At 36.1% G+C, this 20,595-nt stretch overlaps 1 protein-coding gene across 5 annotated transcripts in view; it reads right to left on the minus strand.

The window, feature by feature from the left end:
* The window catches only part of MEF2A (myocyte enhancer factor 2A), a 93,026-nt gene that overhangs the window by 36,967 nt on the left and 35,464 nt on the right, over positions 1 to 20,595 (minus strand). For all 5 annotated transcript variants that reach the window (XM_074155544.1, XM_074155548.1, XM_074155546.1 and 2 more), the window contains exons 2-3: positions 18,657 to 18,855; positions 12,555 to 12,758 (exon numbers count right to left, since the gene is read on the minus strand). In XM_074155544.1, the coding sequence (XP_074011645.1) occupies positions 12,555 to 12,758; positions 18,657 to 18,710 (258 nt within the window). In that variant the 5' untranslated portion in view covers positions 18,711 to 18,855. The remainder of the gene's footprint in view (positions 1 to 12,554; positions 12,759 to 18,656; positions 18,856 to 20,595) is intronic.

The following is a 20,595-nucleotide window of genomic DNA, read 5'->3' on the forward strand; positions in this document are numbered from 1 at the left end:
AGCTTCAATTACCTTTAATATTGGTATGGAAATGCCATTTTGTTTCACCTAAAAAGGCATCCAATTGTGCAGACAGATTGCTGAAAGTGTGTGTGGGCACTAAACAGGTGTGGTGCATGTGTGCACAGGCATACAAGCATTACCCCAGTTCATAACATTACTAAAGAATATTTACCAAAAAAACTGCAAAAACAAGCAAGTTGAATAAGACAACTGAAAGCAGGTACTTAAAATGCCAGCTGAAATAAGCGTGTACAAAAGGAAGCAGCGAGGCTCTCCAGAGATAGAGAAGTGGGGTACAAGCAGACACATCTCTATTTTTACCAAATTAAAATTATTAGAATGTAGGACTTCAAGACAGAAAGGTGTACTAAGTATTTCACAACTCATGTTTTGAATACTGAACTTCTCAGGTATGTGTCAAAGGAATACACTTAATGTGTTTTTCTTTACATAACCTTCACTTAGAGTCAATTATTCAAAAGCCAAAGCACCTCTTTGAAGACTGTCCTTACCTAACCTGAAAAGGTGGGGGAAAATCAAAGGTGGGACCTAGAGAGGTAGAGAGTAAAGACTGTATGGGAATCAGAAACAGCAAAATACGAGTAAACTTTATCATGTGTAATTCACATCAAATAAAGCCTGCCTCTGGTATGCTTGCTTTTTTTTCTTTTTAAAAAGCCACTATACTCAGCAAGCATTGAATTGGAAGTTAACGCAAAAACCAGCAGGGTTTTAAATGGCATCGGTTTGTTACAGTTAGAAGAGCTTTCAGTGGGAAAAGCTCTGAGAGTAAGAGCTTTGGTCTAAAAAAATCTTCACAGTATTCTCAATAAATTTAGGAGTTTTTAATTAAAAATATATTATTCACTTCCTATTGAAAGTAACTGATGCCTAATTCCAGTTAAATATCATCAAAATGTTGAATTGGCAGTAGTGTGAATTTTAACTTAACGAACAGTCCATAGTCTATGCTATAAATTACAGACATGTAAGCTCCCACATGAAATACTTCATCGCTGATATGACATTAACAAGATGTAATAACTATCACTGGTAAGTCACAAAAAGACATTAACACTGTATGTGTATTGATTTAGAAGTATTACAAAGAACAAGAATGATATACGATATGATATAATAAGGCCTATTAAGAGATTCATAGGTCTGTACTACGAGAACTACCACCATAAATACTCCTTTTATTCAGGTGATAAAACAGTTATCAGGTACACAGGTACCAGGTGAAAGGAGCAATATGGAGCCCTCTGTGCAGAGAAGCGCTGAGTGTTACAGCCGAGATGGGCCACATCCCTTGCAGTAAAACACTGGCAATGACCAAGCCACAGTCTCCATCATACAATCAGGAGTATCCCATCACACCCACACGTCAGTTACACAACTGGGAGGTTTTATGACGGTACAAAGATCTAGGCCAGTGTTTCTTGGAGGCTAGAGACTCCCCCAGCCCTCTTCTGCAGAAGGACCATCAGTTTAAGGCCTAAAAATCAAGATTAGTCAAAAGCAAAGTATTAGAAACTTCTCAACAGAAACATAGCGTGTAAACACGCTGAGGTCTGAAAAGCAACTAGGAGTGAAGCATCCTATAGTTGACCCTCTCCCTCCTTTTTGAGCATTTATGCTAAAATACCGGCCGATGAACAGCAACGATCAAGCAGCCAGCACTTCTGCTGTCCCTTCTGCAGGGCGGTTAATCATTGCCAAATCAACAAGGTTGGCAGCTGAAGACACTATCAAAACCACATGAGCTTTAAAGTCAAAAGCTGGGGTTACATTAACTCCACTAAAATCAAGAGTAGCATCAGAGAGAACAGTTATTTATCTCGCTGCAGTTCCAGGAGATGCATTGTTCTGGGGTCTATTCTTTCCATGCACAGCTTGTGCAAAGTCACTCACTCTCGATTAACAGATGCCACAGTCCTCGCTTTGAAATTGCAAAGTAAAAATATACTCTTCTAACTGTCAATACAGAATTCCAAAAGCACCAAATTCTGCAGCAACACAAGGGCTGCAGAATACATGAGACCAGCACAGCTTGAAGAACTTGTTAATACAAGTAAATAATTATGCCTTTGTGTGACTGCCTGCATGAACTCCAGCATTAACAAGCTGTGAGCTGTTACAGATTTTCTTGAGAGTCAATTTTCAATCCTACTTAACACAACGTCTCAAGAACAACTAAATCCAGAACTGGATCTTTGATACGCATTTCCAGAGCAGTGGGTGTGAGAACTGGACTTTGTGTGTTTTACCCTATAAATTTCAAAAACAAAAACATTCTCCAAACACACTGCAGAACCAGTTGGAAAAACACCACTTGCACAGCTGGGAAATAAATACAGGAGTTCATAAGAGAGGAGAATCACTCCATTTTAGAACAGAATAATTGACGCTTTATTACTCTCCTCTCTGGTGAAGAGGCATTTTCAATTGCAAAAGTTCTCTACAGCACAAGTCCTTCATCAGTCGACTATAGTTATCTATGAACTATCGTCTGTTTTAGCGTCCTAACGACCTAGTGAATTCAAGGCTGGCAACTGGCCCAGAACCAAATGGACTTAGACAATATGTTTACAGGACACTGTTCCTTAGAAGGGACTTCTGAACATACCTCTGTTTTTATGTAGCTGACCAGCAGCACCTATTTAAACAAATTCTAAAAACAGTCTCCAAAGAAAATGAGAAGTATCTGTTATTCACCAAGAATAGAAGTTAGATGCAATAGTAAAAAAAAAAAAAAAAATACCTCTTTTCATTAAGTTTTGATTCTTTGGAATGTGTTATCAAAGTCTGTTATACAAGCAAATATATAAACATGAAGCCTTAACCACCCTTTGCTTCTAAAGGAGGATGAAAAGTATGAGGTATAGCATGTAGGAATCACCCCAACAAACCCTCATGGGCCAAAGAATCACAGATGCAAGATGGATCCTTAAACAATCTCTCAAAATACTCTTAGTTACTCCCCTTTAAGTTGCTTCTTTATTTTACAAATTAGTAGAACATTTGATATATTTAGCTTCTACTTTTCAAAGTTTATATTTTAATAAAGATTTGTGAGGATGAGTGGAGTAAATAGGGTACTACCATTTGCTAATTTGCGATATAAACCCAAGTCAAGGGTAGTTTTCATAGGAAACACATAAGAAATACTTACAATGGCCATAACCTAAAAAAAAAAAAGGACACAGATTCTACCTAGTGTCAAGTTCTACATCATAAGGCCTCAGTCTAAGTTTTCTACAGTACAATGAGCAAAAGCAAAAGTTTTCTTTATTCAGATCTCATCCTCGTAAGTTACACATGAACAGTTAAAACAAGTTTTGCTCTTACTGCTTTGGGCTGTTGAATATTTTGATTTATTCCAATTACATCTACATACTGCACACTGCAAATGAAAGCACAAAAGTCACAAATTAAAAGTAGTTAACATTGTGCAGTTAAAATCCAAAATACTGTATTCACTAGCATTGTTAGCTATTTCTATCTTTAATGGTTAATATGTTCAGAGTTCAATGAGACACTTAAAATTCTTACATCATCCGAACTGAAACTTTAACTCCTCATGTTACCACTAGAAACTGAGGAAAGAACCTTTAAATAGTACTACTTTCTATTTAGATATAGTCTACACTCTAGGATTCCAATGACAGGCTTGTACCACTGACTGGCAGGACAGGACACTGAACAGTCATGGCCATAGTCATGTCTGTCACATTCAGAACCATTCTAAGAACTACAGCACATCTCCGGGAACTTTACTGATGATGAGTACCTTGTAGCTACATATGAAGGTAGTGACAGGAACTGAATCAAGCCATGCTTTAAATTGTTTCAAAGAAAACGGTTATCTGTGCTCAGAAAAATTGCTACTTAAGTGTCTCAACTAGCGCTACTCCAGCTCTGCTAGAACTTGCATCTTCCAGAATATGACATTAAAAATTCATTTACCATACCTATTAAGCTACATCTATTTATTGTTATTTTGGGTTTCATGTCAAATTCAGGAAAAAACAGCATTTGATGATGGCAGGAAGAAGAGGAAGGGAAAAAGCTTAATGTATTAGTTACATTTTCTCACCAAATAACTGTGAAAAGGTGGTGGAAAAGGAAGAGGGGAAGAAATAATCTCTGGTCCATGAACAGAATTTAAAACACTGGCCAAGCATCAAGCTCACGGGACAATTAACCATTTCATTAAGACAACCAGGTCAAACCACTGATAGCTTGTCATGAAGAGAGAAAAGATTTAGTAGCTACTTTCTTTTTACTAGTGACATCCGGACCTATGATATCATCCATTCCCCTTTAAAGAGAGATAAACATAAATGGAGAAAAGAAATTCTCAGAAACAGGCTATTATGACCAACTCATTCTTGGTGTGTCTCCTAGATGAAAAACAAAGTTATCTTTATTCTTAAAACATATCCACAACACCTATCAGCAGGGCTGCTTCTGCAGAGTTTTTGGTACCATACAAAGGTGTTCTACTAGTATTTGACATCAATTTAAGGCTCTGGTCCTCACAGCAGCACAGCTTCCTGAAGAGCCATCTGATTCAATTTGAGATTCTACTGATGTACAGCCACGTATAAGCTGTCATTCATCAATTAAGTGATAAGCTTTTTCTGTTCTTAAAAAAAAAAAAAAGGAGAATACCACAGCAAATTTAATTTCATAGCTTTAAGATAACCTAACTAGTATAACTGTCATAGGAGTTGAAGGACAGAGAGCAATCTGAACTGAAACTACATAAAATTACTAGTGGTGATACACAGCTAACCACGACCATTAGCAGTAAGAGACTGCAGAAGCTACATACAAAGATGCATTCCAGACAAACTTCATATATATATATATGCTTTAATTAGTGACTAAAACTAGAATTCTTCAAAATTCAGAATACCAGTACAGCATGGTAAGTTTAAAACACCAGCACTGTTTTAAAAGGTAGAAAAAAAATAAAAAATCTAGTGTTCTTAACCCTAAACCACTAAATTTAATCACTGGTTTATAAATAAGGGAAGCGTAGCTTTAGATTATTTGCAGGCAAGCCAAAGCTGTTAAAAAAAATAATTAAGTCTATCCTACTTCTGGCAATTCTTTATATAGCAGAAACGAAGGAACACAAAATAACATTAAATAAGAACAAAAACTAGCACTGTCAACTTTCTTAGTGTCACCAACAATCTGTAATTTAAAAAAAAAAAAAAAATAGAAAAGAAGACATGTCAACATTAGTCACTAGTATGCCCAAAGCAATTTCAGCACAGCCAAAGAATTAAAAGAATATTTTAAAATAGAACAATATTAACAAATGCAAGAATGGAAAAATTAATGATAATGGTAAACAGCTCAAATAAAATTACTTTGGGGATTAACTATTGAACTTAATCTCCCAAATTAAAAAAAAAAAAGAAGAGATAGACACCATTATAAGTGGAAACTGTTCTGCTCAAGACAAAATACAAAGGTGTCTTCTGTCACTGTATTCAAAATAAATACTTGCTACCTTGATCACACTTTAACTTTTCAAGGAAGCTGCTTCTTCCTGAATCCTGAGTGGGAAATAAAACCCCAAAGCATAACACGTTTACAAGCCAAGTTTTCAGTAAACACTTCTGCTAGAAAAAAAAAAAAATAGATTCAAGCTACTATACATTTATATTTATAAAAATGTGTGTATATATGTTTTTGATTAATCATATTCCAGACCACTTTAATTTTACGCATTTCCTCTCTTTTTAAGGTAAGCTAAGAGTGAGATTTTAGTCCTTAACCATACATAAATCCTCCTCAATCACCTCCTTAAAATGTCTCAAAGGCATTTGTGCGCCATCTCAAATTATTTGAAATTTTATATGCAGTATAATTACATTTACATAATCATTCAGCAAATCAAGTCCAATAATGCCTACATTTTCTCAGCATCATGAGCAGGTTACAAAGTCATTTCCTTACTTCCCTGAAACCACTTTTAAACTTCTCCCTTCTTTTAAATGCATACCACTTATTTGCACAGTATGGTCCATGCTATTTGGAGACCAAAGCAAGTGATCCACACAACAAAAACACATGATAATGCTATTCATAGTACCCATGCTTATTCTTCTATTGGTCCAAAGCTTTTTGCTTTTTTCTTCATTTCCCACTCCTCCCCCCACCCCCGCCCTTAAGTCTAGCCCACTTCTGGCAATTCTCCATCTATCAAACATGAAGGAATGCAAAATAACATTAATTAATCAGCACCCACAAACTCTAGTGTGCATTTAACCATCAACAATTCATGGTATCACCTCTCAGCGCTCTTTTGGTTCTGTAAAGCCGTGTTGATATTTCACGTAAATTTGGAGGAGATTTTAGTCACCCACATTAAGCATCAGTTTTCATTTTCAATTGAAGCTGGTTGTAGAGCATTCTCTTCCTTTGTAACATTATGTTTAAAAACTTACCATGTAACTTCTCTTATAAAACATTTCAAAAAATATGTTTTTAAAGGATGTGATACACTTTCCACCATCTTATATTTTAGCTTTAAATAGCAAAATATGGAAGCCCAAATTGCTTAAATGCATATCTAGATTGGATACACCAGGTATCCACCAAGGAAGGAAACTGGATCAATTAACTGAACATCTTTCTCATCCAATTCTGTATATGTTTATCTCAATATATGTGGATGCAATTCCCAGATCTTCAATTTCATACGAAGTTCACCCAAGTTTAAAACTTGAACTAATTCAAGTGCTACCACAATACCGTAACGTCCCACGGTTAACAAGCTCCTATACTTTACAACACACCAATAACTGTTCAAAATACATGTTTGTAATCCACAGCCTGGAAAAGAAGCAATGACGGGGAGGTGGAGAAAACTGGATAAAACACAAAACCAAAAAGCTTTTGGTTTATAAACATACTGTTTCAACACCAAGTTTTCTGTTTATGCTCCCCACACTCTGTTACACTTGTCTTTTGGCATATGCTCCATCTGGCTGTGGAGATGCATCTGCTTCATTATGCTGGAGGCTCCACATGTGCAGATGAGCTCTACACGCTTACTCAGAGATACGATCTGACAATCGCATCTCTGATACTATCTATGTCTGTAACTAAAGAACATGTATTGCTCCTATAAGAGCTCGTCATTAAAATCTTGTGAAAAGGCAGAGAAATAGAGTGCCCGTTTGGTATTTTAATGCAAGATGGTACCCTGAATACAGCTTCTGTAAGATTAAACTGGTTCGCTTACATTTCTGTAAGTAGCAGCAGGTACATTCACCTGCTTTCTGCCTTCTTTCTGTCAAAACTATGACACGACCACTTATCACACCAAGTAATCACAATCATTACTTCCTATTAGAGTCAGCATTTCCCATGTTAAGAGATTTAATACAAAGATCCAAATCATCTGCTGTAACTTAAACCAAGAAACAATTGTGATTATTCCAATACAGCAGCCTTTTCACAAGAATATGTTTACAGTAATTACATGACATAGTTTAGATTTTTTTACATTTTTTAGTTATGACTTTTATTACAGACTATTGCATATTTCAAGGAGAGCTGTCAATACTTGGGCCATAACCTAAGCCTCATACGGCACATTATACTATACTGAAAACAGCATTAAAGTATATAGCACAGAAGAGGCTCATTAAGTGACACCTATCTGAAATTCTCATGGGCATACATGACAACCGGCAAAGTAGGTCACATTTTAGACAGGCTCCTAAAAATCAAATCACCTCCGTTTGATGAGGTGATAGGACAGAACATGCACAACCCACCCACAGCCAAGTGTAGGCTAAATAAACCCCATTTTGCTGTATCACTCAATGAACATAAAAATGTGGAAAAGAGATAAAAAGGTCCAGCTAAATGGGCAAGAAGAGCCTGTTTTCAGCCCTTGAATCCCAGAAAAAGCAAGACTGGAAGAGAGGGAACAATTGAATGACTGCTGCTTTCTGAGACCCTCTTGAGGGACAGAAGGACCCAACATGGAATTGTTGCCTTGGAGAGAATCTGTAACAGTCTTAACAGCCCCTGCACTAAAAAAGATTGAGTATGAATATCTGTTCATTTCTCTCTTTTCCTTTGGATCAAAAAAGGATGAACGCTCAAGGTCTCAAATTGTCTTTTATACATTAGAACATTCTGTCGACCATATGGATGCAGAATCCTGATAAAACCTGAAATTCTTCCCATTTTACTCTGCAGAAGTACTCTACTACTTTCTTCGGGAAAAATAATTACTTGATAAGAATAATGCGTTACAGAAAAAAGTTCATGAACATTAAAGCATCACATGCTGTAACACCTACGGCAAGTCCTTCAAATCAGACAGTACTTCAGTGTAACAGTCTTCAACTGTGCCATTACGGCTTTGTACAACTAAATACATGATCCTAATATTTCAAGAATTCAAAGCATACACTGAATGAAAAAGTCACTTTTTTTCAACATCCCTACATGGTCCACCTAACCTGTGCAAGTGCACTAGCTTTCGTTCAAATAACTATGAAAAAATAAGACAAATGAAAGCTTATTGTACAACAGAACAAAAACTCTCTCATTTGATGTGAAAAGAACCTTGTTCTCCAAAAGCAAGAAACACCAAAGAATTTTTTTGAAGGATAATTTATATTTCAGAAATCATATGAAGGTTATTTTGGAATTTCAATAGAAGATACATTTTTTCCCCTTTCATGAGACTTTAAGGAAACATTATACTCGCCACCTCTTGAGTACTAAAAGGTCAGGAGATCAGCAATCGTAAGCAAAGTTTTACTGAACACCACCATCGGCTGTGTTCACGTTCCATATTCCAAAGGGATGTAGAAATTAATCTAAAAAACCAAATCTAATCTAGACAAATCATACCTGATCCTGATAAGCAAGGAAGGTTTTGGTTTTTTTTTTTTTTACAGACTTATTTATGTTCTGAAGATTCTGAGTGTTTAAAACAATTCTGTTTTTCCTATTTACCTTTTTTTTCCAAAGCTGTAACACAGACTCAAACAGCAAAGAAGCTGAACACCACAGAGGTTCAGTTCCGGCTCAAAAATGCCACACAAATTATCCTTTAAAACTGTGTACAGGCCATCTGTTACATGATCTTCTCCCTTAATTTTCAAAGTACCAAATGCCAGGGAATGGACCATCCCCAAGTGTACTACTGATAGATAACTAAGCTTACATTAAAAGGACATTTTTGTAACTTCCAATTCCAGCTATTTCAAAGTCTGTGATTCTGCCAAGATGGCTGAAAAAACATATTGCTTACACCCATTATCAGTTACTAGTTACCAAGCAGCTATGAAAGAAAAAAAAAAAAAGACAAGAAAACCCCATGGTAAGAAATAGGTATAGAAGCCATCAATTTATTGATAGGTAGACTGTTTAGAAATTGAACAAAAAAAAAAAAAAAAAAGGAAGGGGGAAAGGAAATATTAACAGGAAGGAAAAATGGGACAACATGAAAGGAACAAAAAATTAGGAAAGAGTAGGTACAGGACAGCAACAGAGCATTCACGTCTACAATAACACGTACAGTGAAAGACATAAGGGCACGTACCAAAAAAAATTCTAACATTCATTTAAGATGCCAGTACTCTCCCTCCTACTATGTTTTCACACAAACGTTCCAGCAGCAACAGAAGACACCAAGCTCTGGGCATACAAAAGCAATTCCTATGCCAAAATTGAACAGGAGCCAACTATAAGGGGAAGATGTCTCATCAATTTTACTTAATCATTTACAACATTACCATCTACCCAGTACTGAAAATAAGTAACAGGAGATTTGTTTCCTCCCTAATGCACCTTCTGAGCTGTGTAGAATTAGGTTTTCTTCTAGCACAGCGAAAAACCCCTCCTGTCATGCATATCAGGAACACAGTGGGTCAAGACTAGTTTCACGGTGAGCCTACATCACAATATTTACCATCTGTCATATTCAAGGAGGCAAGTGAATTACTAAAATGTTAACTAGGATATATACATCAGCTATAACTCCATAAAATGGAATTACTTATTCTAAATTGGTTTAGTATATATTTGTCAGAATGGGAGGGTGTAATTTTTATTTGTTAAATTATTTGTTTCTACCTAGGCGTGATAAAGAGAAGCCATTTTAGGCTGTTCTTTTTCTTTCAGAACATTTCAAAAATGCGGATGCTGTAACTTCACCTCTCTCATGCCACAAGCATCTGTCAATGGTGAAACTGCATGAAGCAGGGAGCTTTTGGCAACTTGCTACCGCTTAAATACAGGAGTCTTACTCTTCCCCCATCTCTTCTCCCACGTTCTTCCCTACCTAATGCTGTAACTGTCACTGCGTCTGCTCCAAAGCACATCATATTCTCCACTGAACCAATTCAGCTCTGTTGTAAAGCAAAAAAACCAGATAATTTTCCACTGAAAGGGAACGTTTTTCTAAATAAAAGACATTATTTAGTGGGAAGCAAACCATCCAAACCTGATCATGAATTATGTCTCTTAATTGCCTAAAGAACAATAGCTAATAGACTACAAAGTTGTCACGCAGGCAGAGCAAATCTGAAAAGCAATCAGTTGCAAAAAATGAAACTGTGGAGTATCTCTCTGAAATACTGTACACATTTTTTTCCTGCAATCCAGAGAGTAGACATCACTCAACCTTATATATACTGAGCTTGTAAATATTTCATCCTACTGACTTAACTTTCCCATCCAGAACACAGCCACAAACTTAAAGAACTTATTTTCCCTGCCAAAAAGGTACACATTCCCTTCTGGCCAAATAACTTTCTACTAAGAAAGAAAAAAAAAAATAAAACACAAAAACATTTCAAGCAGACTAAAGAGCACACAGGGCTAATCTGAAGAGACTGGGAGATGCACTCCTAAATTATACTATGTTTGAAAAATTCAAGTCCCAAATCTCACACTAGTCTAATACAGTAAACTTAAAGAGGAAAAGTAGAAAGAATCTGCGGATGAGTCCTTGGATGTTCCTCCAGAATAGAAACCATACATGTACTTGGCTACTGACTGCACTTTTTTACGTAGTTGCCAGGGGTCAAACACTTAACACTGACTTAAAAAAAAAAAAAAAAAAAACAACAAACAAACAAAACCAAAAAAAAAAACCCAAACCAAACCAAAACAACTCCAGGCAGCCTTACATCGAAATTATTTTGGAAGAAGTTCTTAGTCATTATGATGTGAAGAAGCTCTATTTCCACAAGTCTTAACACAAAGAGGCCTCAGATGCAGAACAGCAGTCAGCCTGGCTAACCCACTTGCTTGTATCCCTATCTCAAATTCACATCTGTCACAGTCAAAAGCTCATCTTGAAAGACTTAGGTTTGCCTTTCTTCTACCATGGCTATCCCTTATTTATACTAATCCAGTGACTAAGCAATGTTCCTCCAACTCTTCAAAGCTTGTATGATCCCTCTCCTTAGTACTCAACACTAAGGACACAAGTTAGGGTGGTTGACAAATTAGCAGAGAATCTTCTCAGAAAGAAACAGAAGGCTTTTGTCTATTTCTCAGTTTTGGGATCTGATTTTTGTTGAAAACTTATTTACAAGATCAGCTAGTATCCTCCCTGTACTCCGTGATCCCCTTGGCAATAGACTCTTCAGCTATACAAGGCTAATCACTATTCCTAAATCATTCCTAAAAAGCAAGGCATTTGTTCAGAAGACACCTTCAGAATTTAAATGAAACACTTAAGTCAGCCACCTGTTTTGGTCTATTTACAGGACTACTGGAGACATGACTCTTATCTGAAATGCAGTTACAGTACAGAAAGGCTCCTATTGCCAAGAAAAGCCTTCATTTCTACTGCACCTAATTTAGAAATTATGTACTGGAAAGAGCTTCTATTTAAAGCACAAGCTTAATAAAAGTAGAAGAAACCAATACCTTAGTGTAAATATATTCATGCTATTCTATTACTGCAGAAACTCCAGTCATTCTACTATTACATTTTACCCAACTGGACAACAAATTTAATTAAACTCATTTGCTCCATAGATTCACTTTTGGGGCTGGTTTTTTTGGCTGAACAGGGGGCAGCCCAAGCTGCAGTTGATCTGACTGTGCGCAATATTTGACTGGTAAAGTGGCTACTACCTTAGAAAAGGGGCCAACAGTAATTGCCTTTTAGGCTGAGGACATTCTTTGGACCTTATTTTCCATCCAATTGATTTTTTCCACGAAAACCTTGAACACTTCCCCCCTTTCCTCCCCCAGAAAAACAACCATCTTTCACACCTCTATTTCCATTGCCAAATGTGGTTGAAATCAAACATGTTTCCCAGAAACTGGCAGGGGGTGGAGGGCAGATGGGAAAACAACATGGCTGCAAAGACAACTTATTGCCTTAGAAAAAACAGACTAAAAACAATAGTTTACATTTTATGACAAGGTTTTCAAGTTATTAAATACATTTGGTTAAAATATCTTAAAATACTCTACATTGCTCTATATTTGAAGTATTAAGGAGACAAGAAAACTGATGTGTCTTTTCAAATTGTTACCTCAACGATATCTGAGTTGGTTCTGCTTTCATGGGGCTCATTGTATTCTGTGTATTTAAGTAGAACTTTGTCCATATCAGTGCTGGCATACTGAAAGAGTTTGTTAGAGCTGTTAAAAATGATGAGTGCTATTTCACAGTCACAGAGTACACTCAACTCATATGCCTTCTTCATTAATCCAAACTTCCTCTTTGTAAAGGTGACCTAGAGAAGAAAAAAAAAACAAAAACAAAATCATTCTTTAACACGACAAGGGTTTGAAAGACTATAATCAAGCATTCAGGGAATATACCAGGTTAAGCCTACATTATTTATTCCTACTAACAAGCAACAAAACTGAACATGTGTACAAGCGTAAAAGAAGAACTGCTTATCACATTTGGGTGTCACTCTTCAGGCCAATGCTCTATGTTAGACTAAGTGAAACAATTACACAAGCCCCAACTCTTCCACTGGTATATAACTGCCAAGGAGGGGATATATAACTACCAAGGAGAGTTAAAGTTTGTAGGATCCTCTAACCATATTTAATTCTGTTCAACCAACACTGACCTTCCAGGTATCACAGTATTTTCTTCCATGATGATGAGTTATTCTGTAACTAGTTTACAAGTTACTCACAACCTTAATTCCAGTAAAATCAAAGAAAACAGCAATATCAACAGAAGCAACACCGTTACTATGATTCTATAATTTCTAATTATGCAATGCCAAGAAATATGCTTATTTTGTTGCTAATAAACCATCTAAGCAGATTCACTTATACTTTTATGCTGTTTTCTGCCACTTGGGAACATCAGGAAACAATCATTCTGTCCAATTAGAACTACTGTGGGGAAATAAATCCATTACAGACCACCACGAAGGAGCATTTGCCCACTGGGGAAGGGGAAAATACACGTAGTTATAAACGTCACCATCAATTATGAAAAAAAAAAAAGTTTAAAAAAATTATTCCTTTCACAAGATTTCAGTTAAAGATGTAAGAGTATCAATGTATTCAATGTCAAGTTGAATCAAGCACAGGCCAGATGCTAAGGCCAGCTTTTCTTACAGGACAATATTTTTACTAAACATCCTCTTAAGTGGTTCAAAAAGACTACTACTATTAAGTTAGTATTTTGAGACCTCTTAAAAAAAAGATGCTATTTTCCGATCTAGCTTTTCAATCTGAGCTTCAGCGTTGAAGGGAATACCTTCAACGTATGGTTTATGGCCATATTCACACCCCCATACTACAATTCAAAGTATATGCCTCTGTGACGGGTGAGTGACCTACACAACCCGCGTGTTTAGCAGGCAATAGTGAGAATACTTTTGCAAGATCCAAATGAAGTAAACCGCAAGAAACAATCAAACCTGTTTTATAGGTTTCTGTAGTTTAACTAGGTGTACATGAAGTTTTTGGAAAATAGATGGGAAAGTTCTGTATATACATACCTCAAGGCATTTTTTCCAGAGATGAGTATCTCATGCATATTACTTTTTGAATACTATCCATAATACAAAATACATACTAACCTTCCTACTACATAAATAGTCTCGGAGGGATGCAGACAGATATACTAACAACTTTATGTACATAGCATGCTGACAACAACTGTATTATTAAAACAGTATATGCATACTTTGCTCTTCCACCATAAATGTTTGCAAAGGTACTACAGACATGAGATTCCCCTCCAGCTATAAAATAAAAATCCACTTCCATAAAAAAAAAAAAAAATCAAACCCAAAAACAAACAAACAAAAAAACCACCAAAACCCAAAAAACCCATCTGTTTTAACATGCACCCCTCTCCCCAAAAAAGCACTGTGCCTAAGACTTTTGAAAACCTGAATTATTAACATTTAACCACAGCAGCTATGGAGATAATACACAGAAAACCTAGAAAGACAAGAATATGGGATGTCAGGCATATTATAACCAGAGTTCCACCTAGTTCCCGTACAGTGTTTCTAACTTAGGAACTTCTTAGGGCTTAAAGACCATTATCACAGAGCCTCCTGTGAGGCTTGAATATTCCGTGTTCAGAAGAAAATTGAGTACTTACCATAACTTTTTATTCAACCCTTTTAAAAGCACATTCAGTGAGAAGCTCCATTAAGATACAGCACTATCTCTGAAACAATTTGATGTAAGAGTGCTGTAACACATCCAAGGTTCAACTCGGGTAAGAAGATCTTTTTACCTACTTATTGTTTAACAATTACGATACCTTAGTGACACAAGATGCCAAAAACTCTGACACACTTTACCTTAATGCATCTTCTGTTTTTCAGTTATCAATTCAACAAGTTGACCAAGTACAAATGTAGATTTTAATGGGCTGCAGATTTCCCAAATGCAGGTGGAAATTTTACTAACCACATATATACAGCTGCTTTTTTAAAAACAGATCCTGTGTAAGTCTCCTAGCAGTTCTGTCACTATATACATCCCTTCTCTCAGAACACTTGGGATTTATTTATCCTATCTTGGATAGGACAGTAAGGCTTACTTTGTCTGTATTCCTATGGGGATTTGGGGAGACTGTGGGTTTTTTAAACAGCTGCTGCTCTTCTTCTGGTACCTCAATAAGAGATTATTATCTGAGTATGAGCAGGTATAGACAGGTACCACTGTTTAGTTTTATCAAGAAAAAGGCATCATGAACAATATCTGTGTGTGCTGCATTACTTTGAGAAGTCATTAAATGAAGACTGAAGGCTTAGTTCCACTGAGGACCCACATCTTTCTGGGCAGGGGATCTTCTCTACTGAAATGGTATCTTTCTCGCCTTTTGTAAGGCTATCTTACTTTTGAGATTTTTCATTTGTGAGATTCTCAGCTAGCGTCGATTTCTCACTTTGTATTTGAACAGTGCTTAGCCCAAACCCCGCTATGGCTAGAATCCAAGGCTTACGTAAATGCACATAGATTTTTATAAACTCAGTTTTCATTTAAGAACTCAGGAAGCAGAATATTAGTTCTGCAAATTTCTCCTTTCTTCTTTTTTCCTTGCCATTTAGTGTGCCATTTCGGACCACACTAGACCCCAAAATATGTAATTTTATTGCAGGCCAACGGCTTCCTCAGCACTATTTTAATGTTGCTTAGCAAAAAAGGGCAAGGAGGAGAGAGCAAAGGCAACAAGATTGAGCTCCTTTGATATCTAATTTACTGTACTTTGTTCTCTTCAGCTTAATGAAGATAAATGTCCTACAGCTCATTCAAGCAGATAAGACTGCTTAATTAATAATACAATGACAGTCTCATGACAATTATAATCCCCCAGAGTAATGGTCTATATATTCTGTTTTGAGCTCACATACAATCCCATCAGAAACAAGATGCTTCTGATAAAACAATAGCTTTTCTTCTACGTAAGTTATATGAACTTGCTCTGTAGGCAAAGCTCTATGCCATTCTACTCATGTTTTCAAACAAACAAAAAAAAAAACAACTAATCATCATACTGAACATCTACACAGGATATCATATGCATGTTCGTAAGTGACCTACTAACCAGCTATGTACGCCATAGAAAAACTGACAAACTACACTTTTCATTTGGCAAAACAAATCCTAATGGCTCTCTTTATCTGGATAAATGAAAACAAAATCTCAGAAGTAAATTAATATCTAATAAATATCCTATGCATCAGGGCGTTTTAGTAAGTTAAAACTCTATATACTAGCTACAGAAACCACAGGACAGCAGCGGGGTTAAAGAACACCATCAATACCTTTACATGTATAAAAATTTGGCTGCACTAACAAAAGTTACTTAATCTCTTTAAAACCTTTTAAAAACAAGACACAGTATGTTATCATCTCTGATTTTCCACAGAAAAAGGAAAGCCTACTTCCATTTTTAATTAAGAGCTTAAAGCCTCTTCCTAGTCACTAAAAAACCCCAAAAAGTGCTAGCCAAAAAAAAAAAAAAAGCAAAAAACAAAAAAACAACTTAGAATCTAATCCCCATATTTTGCTTCGGTCACAGCAATGGTACAAGTGGGCTAAAAATCGATACAAACGCACTAATTGTCCTCCTCTCCATTGTTCTAATCTGAACAATGAGATGGAGATCCAAAAAAAACCAACTCCCCCTGAAAAAAAACCCCAACAAACCAAAGTCAGGGTATAGCATAATAATTTTTGTTTTTCAAGCAGAACAAATATAAGGTTGTCCAACTTACTCCAAATAAGTTTAAAAAAGGGGGGGAAGTGGTATCAATTTCCACCTCTTCAACATGCCTGAAGTTCTGGAGCCAGATTTGAAAGAACCAAAGTTATTAATTCATCTGTTTTTACTACGTGTACTTAAGACATTTATCTACAACAAACACACAGTCACTGTGCGATTAAAGCTGTTCAAACACAATACTTGGCTTTCTCCCAAACTCCAATAATACTTTTCTTTCTATATATAGTCTTCTCAGAGTTTACATTGCTTTAAAGTGATACAGGGAAAAAAACAATCCTGATTTCACAAACAAAACAATGGGCTCCGAGCTGATATGTCAGCAGCAAGACAGCCTCATGGAATTCTGACACTACCTCAACATCAAGGTGGTGCGCAGGAGAAGTAAAAAAAAAAAAAGAAAAAAGTCAAATACTAGGAAGGGAAGTGAGACCAAACACCAATACACCACTATGTAAGTCCATGTTTTGCATGCATCTTGAAAGCTGTGCAGTTCTGGGTCCCTTGACTGCCAAAAATAACGCAGCAATACTCAAGAAGGTTTAGGGAAAAGTAGGGAGAACAGGCAAAGGTGTGGAGTAAATTCTGTATTAAAACAACTAAGTAAGCTTGGGTGCTTCAGCCTGAAAGAGTTATTTTAAGGGAAAATAAGAAAACATAGCAGACATCCACAGAATAATAAGCAAGATGAACAGACGAGATAAGGAGTGACTCCTGCCTCTTCCATACGAGAGCTAAATAACAAGCAGAACCATAACTACGCATAGAATAAAAGGTGTTTCTTGAAACAATAGGTAATAGAACTATAGAGAATCCTAGCCAAAAGATGTTGTAAATGCTGCAACTTTATAACGGCTCAAAGGATAACTGAACAAGTTCACTGGCAGGGGGCGGGGAAAACAGAAAAAAATCCATTAATGGTTACTAAATATAAGGAAACCACATCCAGCTCAGGAAATCCCTGAGCTAAGAATAGTCAGAAGCTGGAAGAGGATTACAGAGTAGTGTAACATGTGCATCTCTACCCTACATTTATTTGCTTATGACCAACGTCGGACAAAAGATACTGGCCTGGTAGCATCTTTAGTCTGACCCGCTATGACTATTCTATTCCTATAATACTTTTCCTTAAAAATGCTAGCTTCCAGGTACCCCACTGTACATTTCAATATCCAATTAAAATCATATTTCAAACCTCATGTAGCAATTTAGAAGTTAAAAGGAAACACTACTTCTGCAGGGAGTCATCAACTTTGGGTACTTTTCAAATTCACAGGACACGTTTTATGAGGTGAGAGCAGTCATAAAGCAGCTTTCCCTAAAAGGCTGCACTTCTGAGCCCTCTTCCCTTTTCACTGACAATTTTTAAAGACTGCTGTAAAAAGCTCTTACAAGGAATATAAATCAATGCTTTGAAATGTAATCATGATAACAAAGTTAATTATTATAGCCAAACACACTGTAGATCATTGTCCACAGCTATGTCAAACTCATCTGTCAAAGAGGCTGCAGCAAATACTTTTACTACATTCTATCTGAATTTCTCATCCTTTTCTCTATCTTCATTACTAAGTGTTCCCAGTAGCTATCAGACCAAGTAAGGTGGCTGTTTCAATGTGATCCTCCAGTGTACTGGAAGTACAGACTAGGATAGCATTTAAATAGGAATAGTAGTTTTACAGTGAATTTGATTTATAGTAGTAATTGATAGTAATTACAACTAAAATTCTTTCCTCAAACAGTAGTAAAATCATTGAGACATATTTCTTATTTGTATTGATAATAATGCTATCTGTAGATATATGAAGACAAAGCTCGGCTTTAGAAGAGCAAATGAAGATTAAAAGTATTCAAAATTTCCATTCATTTTTAGGATTACTGATGAACTTGTTCATGCAGACTCCTTGCTTCTCACCTGTCTGTTCCGTTCATCCATTATTCTTGTGATCTGTATTTTCTTTCTCCCCATTTTCAGCCTCTTCTTCCTTTTGCTTCGCAATCCAGAAATAAACTAATCCAAGAAACGTCACTCTTCGGTATTCTAACACATGATACAGTTTTCTTTTACTTTGTCTTCAGCTTGAGAAAATGTTCCTGTTTCTTCTTATTTGCACCTAAAAAAATAAAATTTTGAAAAAAATAATTTACAAATTCCCAAAGAGGAAGCATCATTAAACACTTGTATAGCCACAAAACATGTGCATGCATAAAATAATTTCAGTGAAGAAACAAGTATTTTCATTAGTAAAATACTACACTACATACTTTGTTTCAATTAAATAAACTCCAACCAGTTTGCTAGATCCTACCAATAAATTACAGATTTAAAATGACCAACAATTTCACACACTTTCACCTGGATGTCTTAAAAATTTAGTTGTCAAAGGGGGTGTGCTCACCACGCTAAGCTTTTGACCTTGGGTTATCTGAGGTTTCAAAAATTTACCCGCAAAGTTTTAGTAAACTCCATTTATTATTTTAGGAAACCTTATAGAGAAACCTCTTTGTGTTTCCTGTTTCTGCTGTAAAATTACCATCATGACAACAAAACAAAAGCCATGATAATACCAAGTTTCTGTTCCTAAATGAAATTATATCTCATTTCACAAGATGGTATTTGAGGGTTCATTGGGAAGCAGGAAGGAGAAGGAAAGATGGAATACCTTTACTTAAAAAGGATAAATAACACAGAAAATATTTTACAGAAAACCAGCGTGCCATCATACTATTTTGATCTAGTACTAACACACCAAACTGACTTGCAAAACACTGACACTCAACAAACTTTAGAGGCATTTTCAGTAAAAAAATTGCTAAGCCATATTCCAAACACACAGTTTGAACTGTAGGATAACATTAATTCAACAAAAGTGGAGCACAACTGAAAATAAATGGCTTCTAGAACACCAACTGTATACTAGAATGTACAAACATGAAATAAGTACACCATATTCTATTACCACCAAATATTCATTAAAATAAAAGCAGTAAAAACAGCCACAATATTAGCTTGTAACCTCTCTTACTTTCCAACCCAAAACGTCTTTTGAAATCAAGCCTTGCATATTTTAATACGGGTGTCACAATGCCATATCCTTGAGGCCATGGGTAGAAAGTGGTGCGACCACATCACCATCAGCCAGTTAATAAGCAGAGACAGCAAGAGGCGATTAGTCACAGGCTACACTTCACTATACATTCAATTTACACTGAGGAAACAACCATGACGTTCTGATGCAGCTTGGGAGAAAAAAAAAAAAAAAAAAAAAGAGGTGGAGGAACATCACAAAATGAAGGCATGTCATTTTATATTTACCTGATATCAACAAAGGACTACTTTGTTAAAACATCATAAAACACCCAACAGGATTTAGAAATACTATTCCACAGAATTTAAGATCAAATCACCACTAAGATTATGTGATGTCCACTGGTCAAAAGGATATGCACCAGACATTGCGAATACATCAAAGCACTTAAAAGCATAACAAAAGCGCTACATTCCTGTTATTTTCTTCAAGAAAAAAATTTCTTCCAAGGTGCTGCTAAAAAGGTATAAATAGCTAGCTAAGGGCAGATGAACAAGCCTCTACACAACCAATAGCACACAGCAGTTACTTTACATGGAAAGCAACAGCTGGCACATAAATATATACTTTTTTTGTTAAAAAGGAAAAAAAAAAACCACCCAGAATATCCACTGGACTCTAAGCTTCAATTCATAAAACATTCACTCTTAAGCCAGGTGCGCCACTCTCTTAAAATTGAAAAAAAAATAAAATATCTCAGCTCATGCTATGGTCAAACATTAAATTTAGTTCCACAAAAATCTGGTTGCATTCCTTGAACATATC

This window comes from Numenius arquata, chromosome 11 (assembly GCF_964106895.1).
Source record: "Numenius arquata chromosome 11, bNumArq3.hap1.1, whole genome shotgun sequence".
Classification (NCBI taxonomy): Eukaryota; Metazoa; Chordata; class Aves; order Charadriiformes; family Scolopacidae; genus Numenius; species Numenius arquata.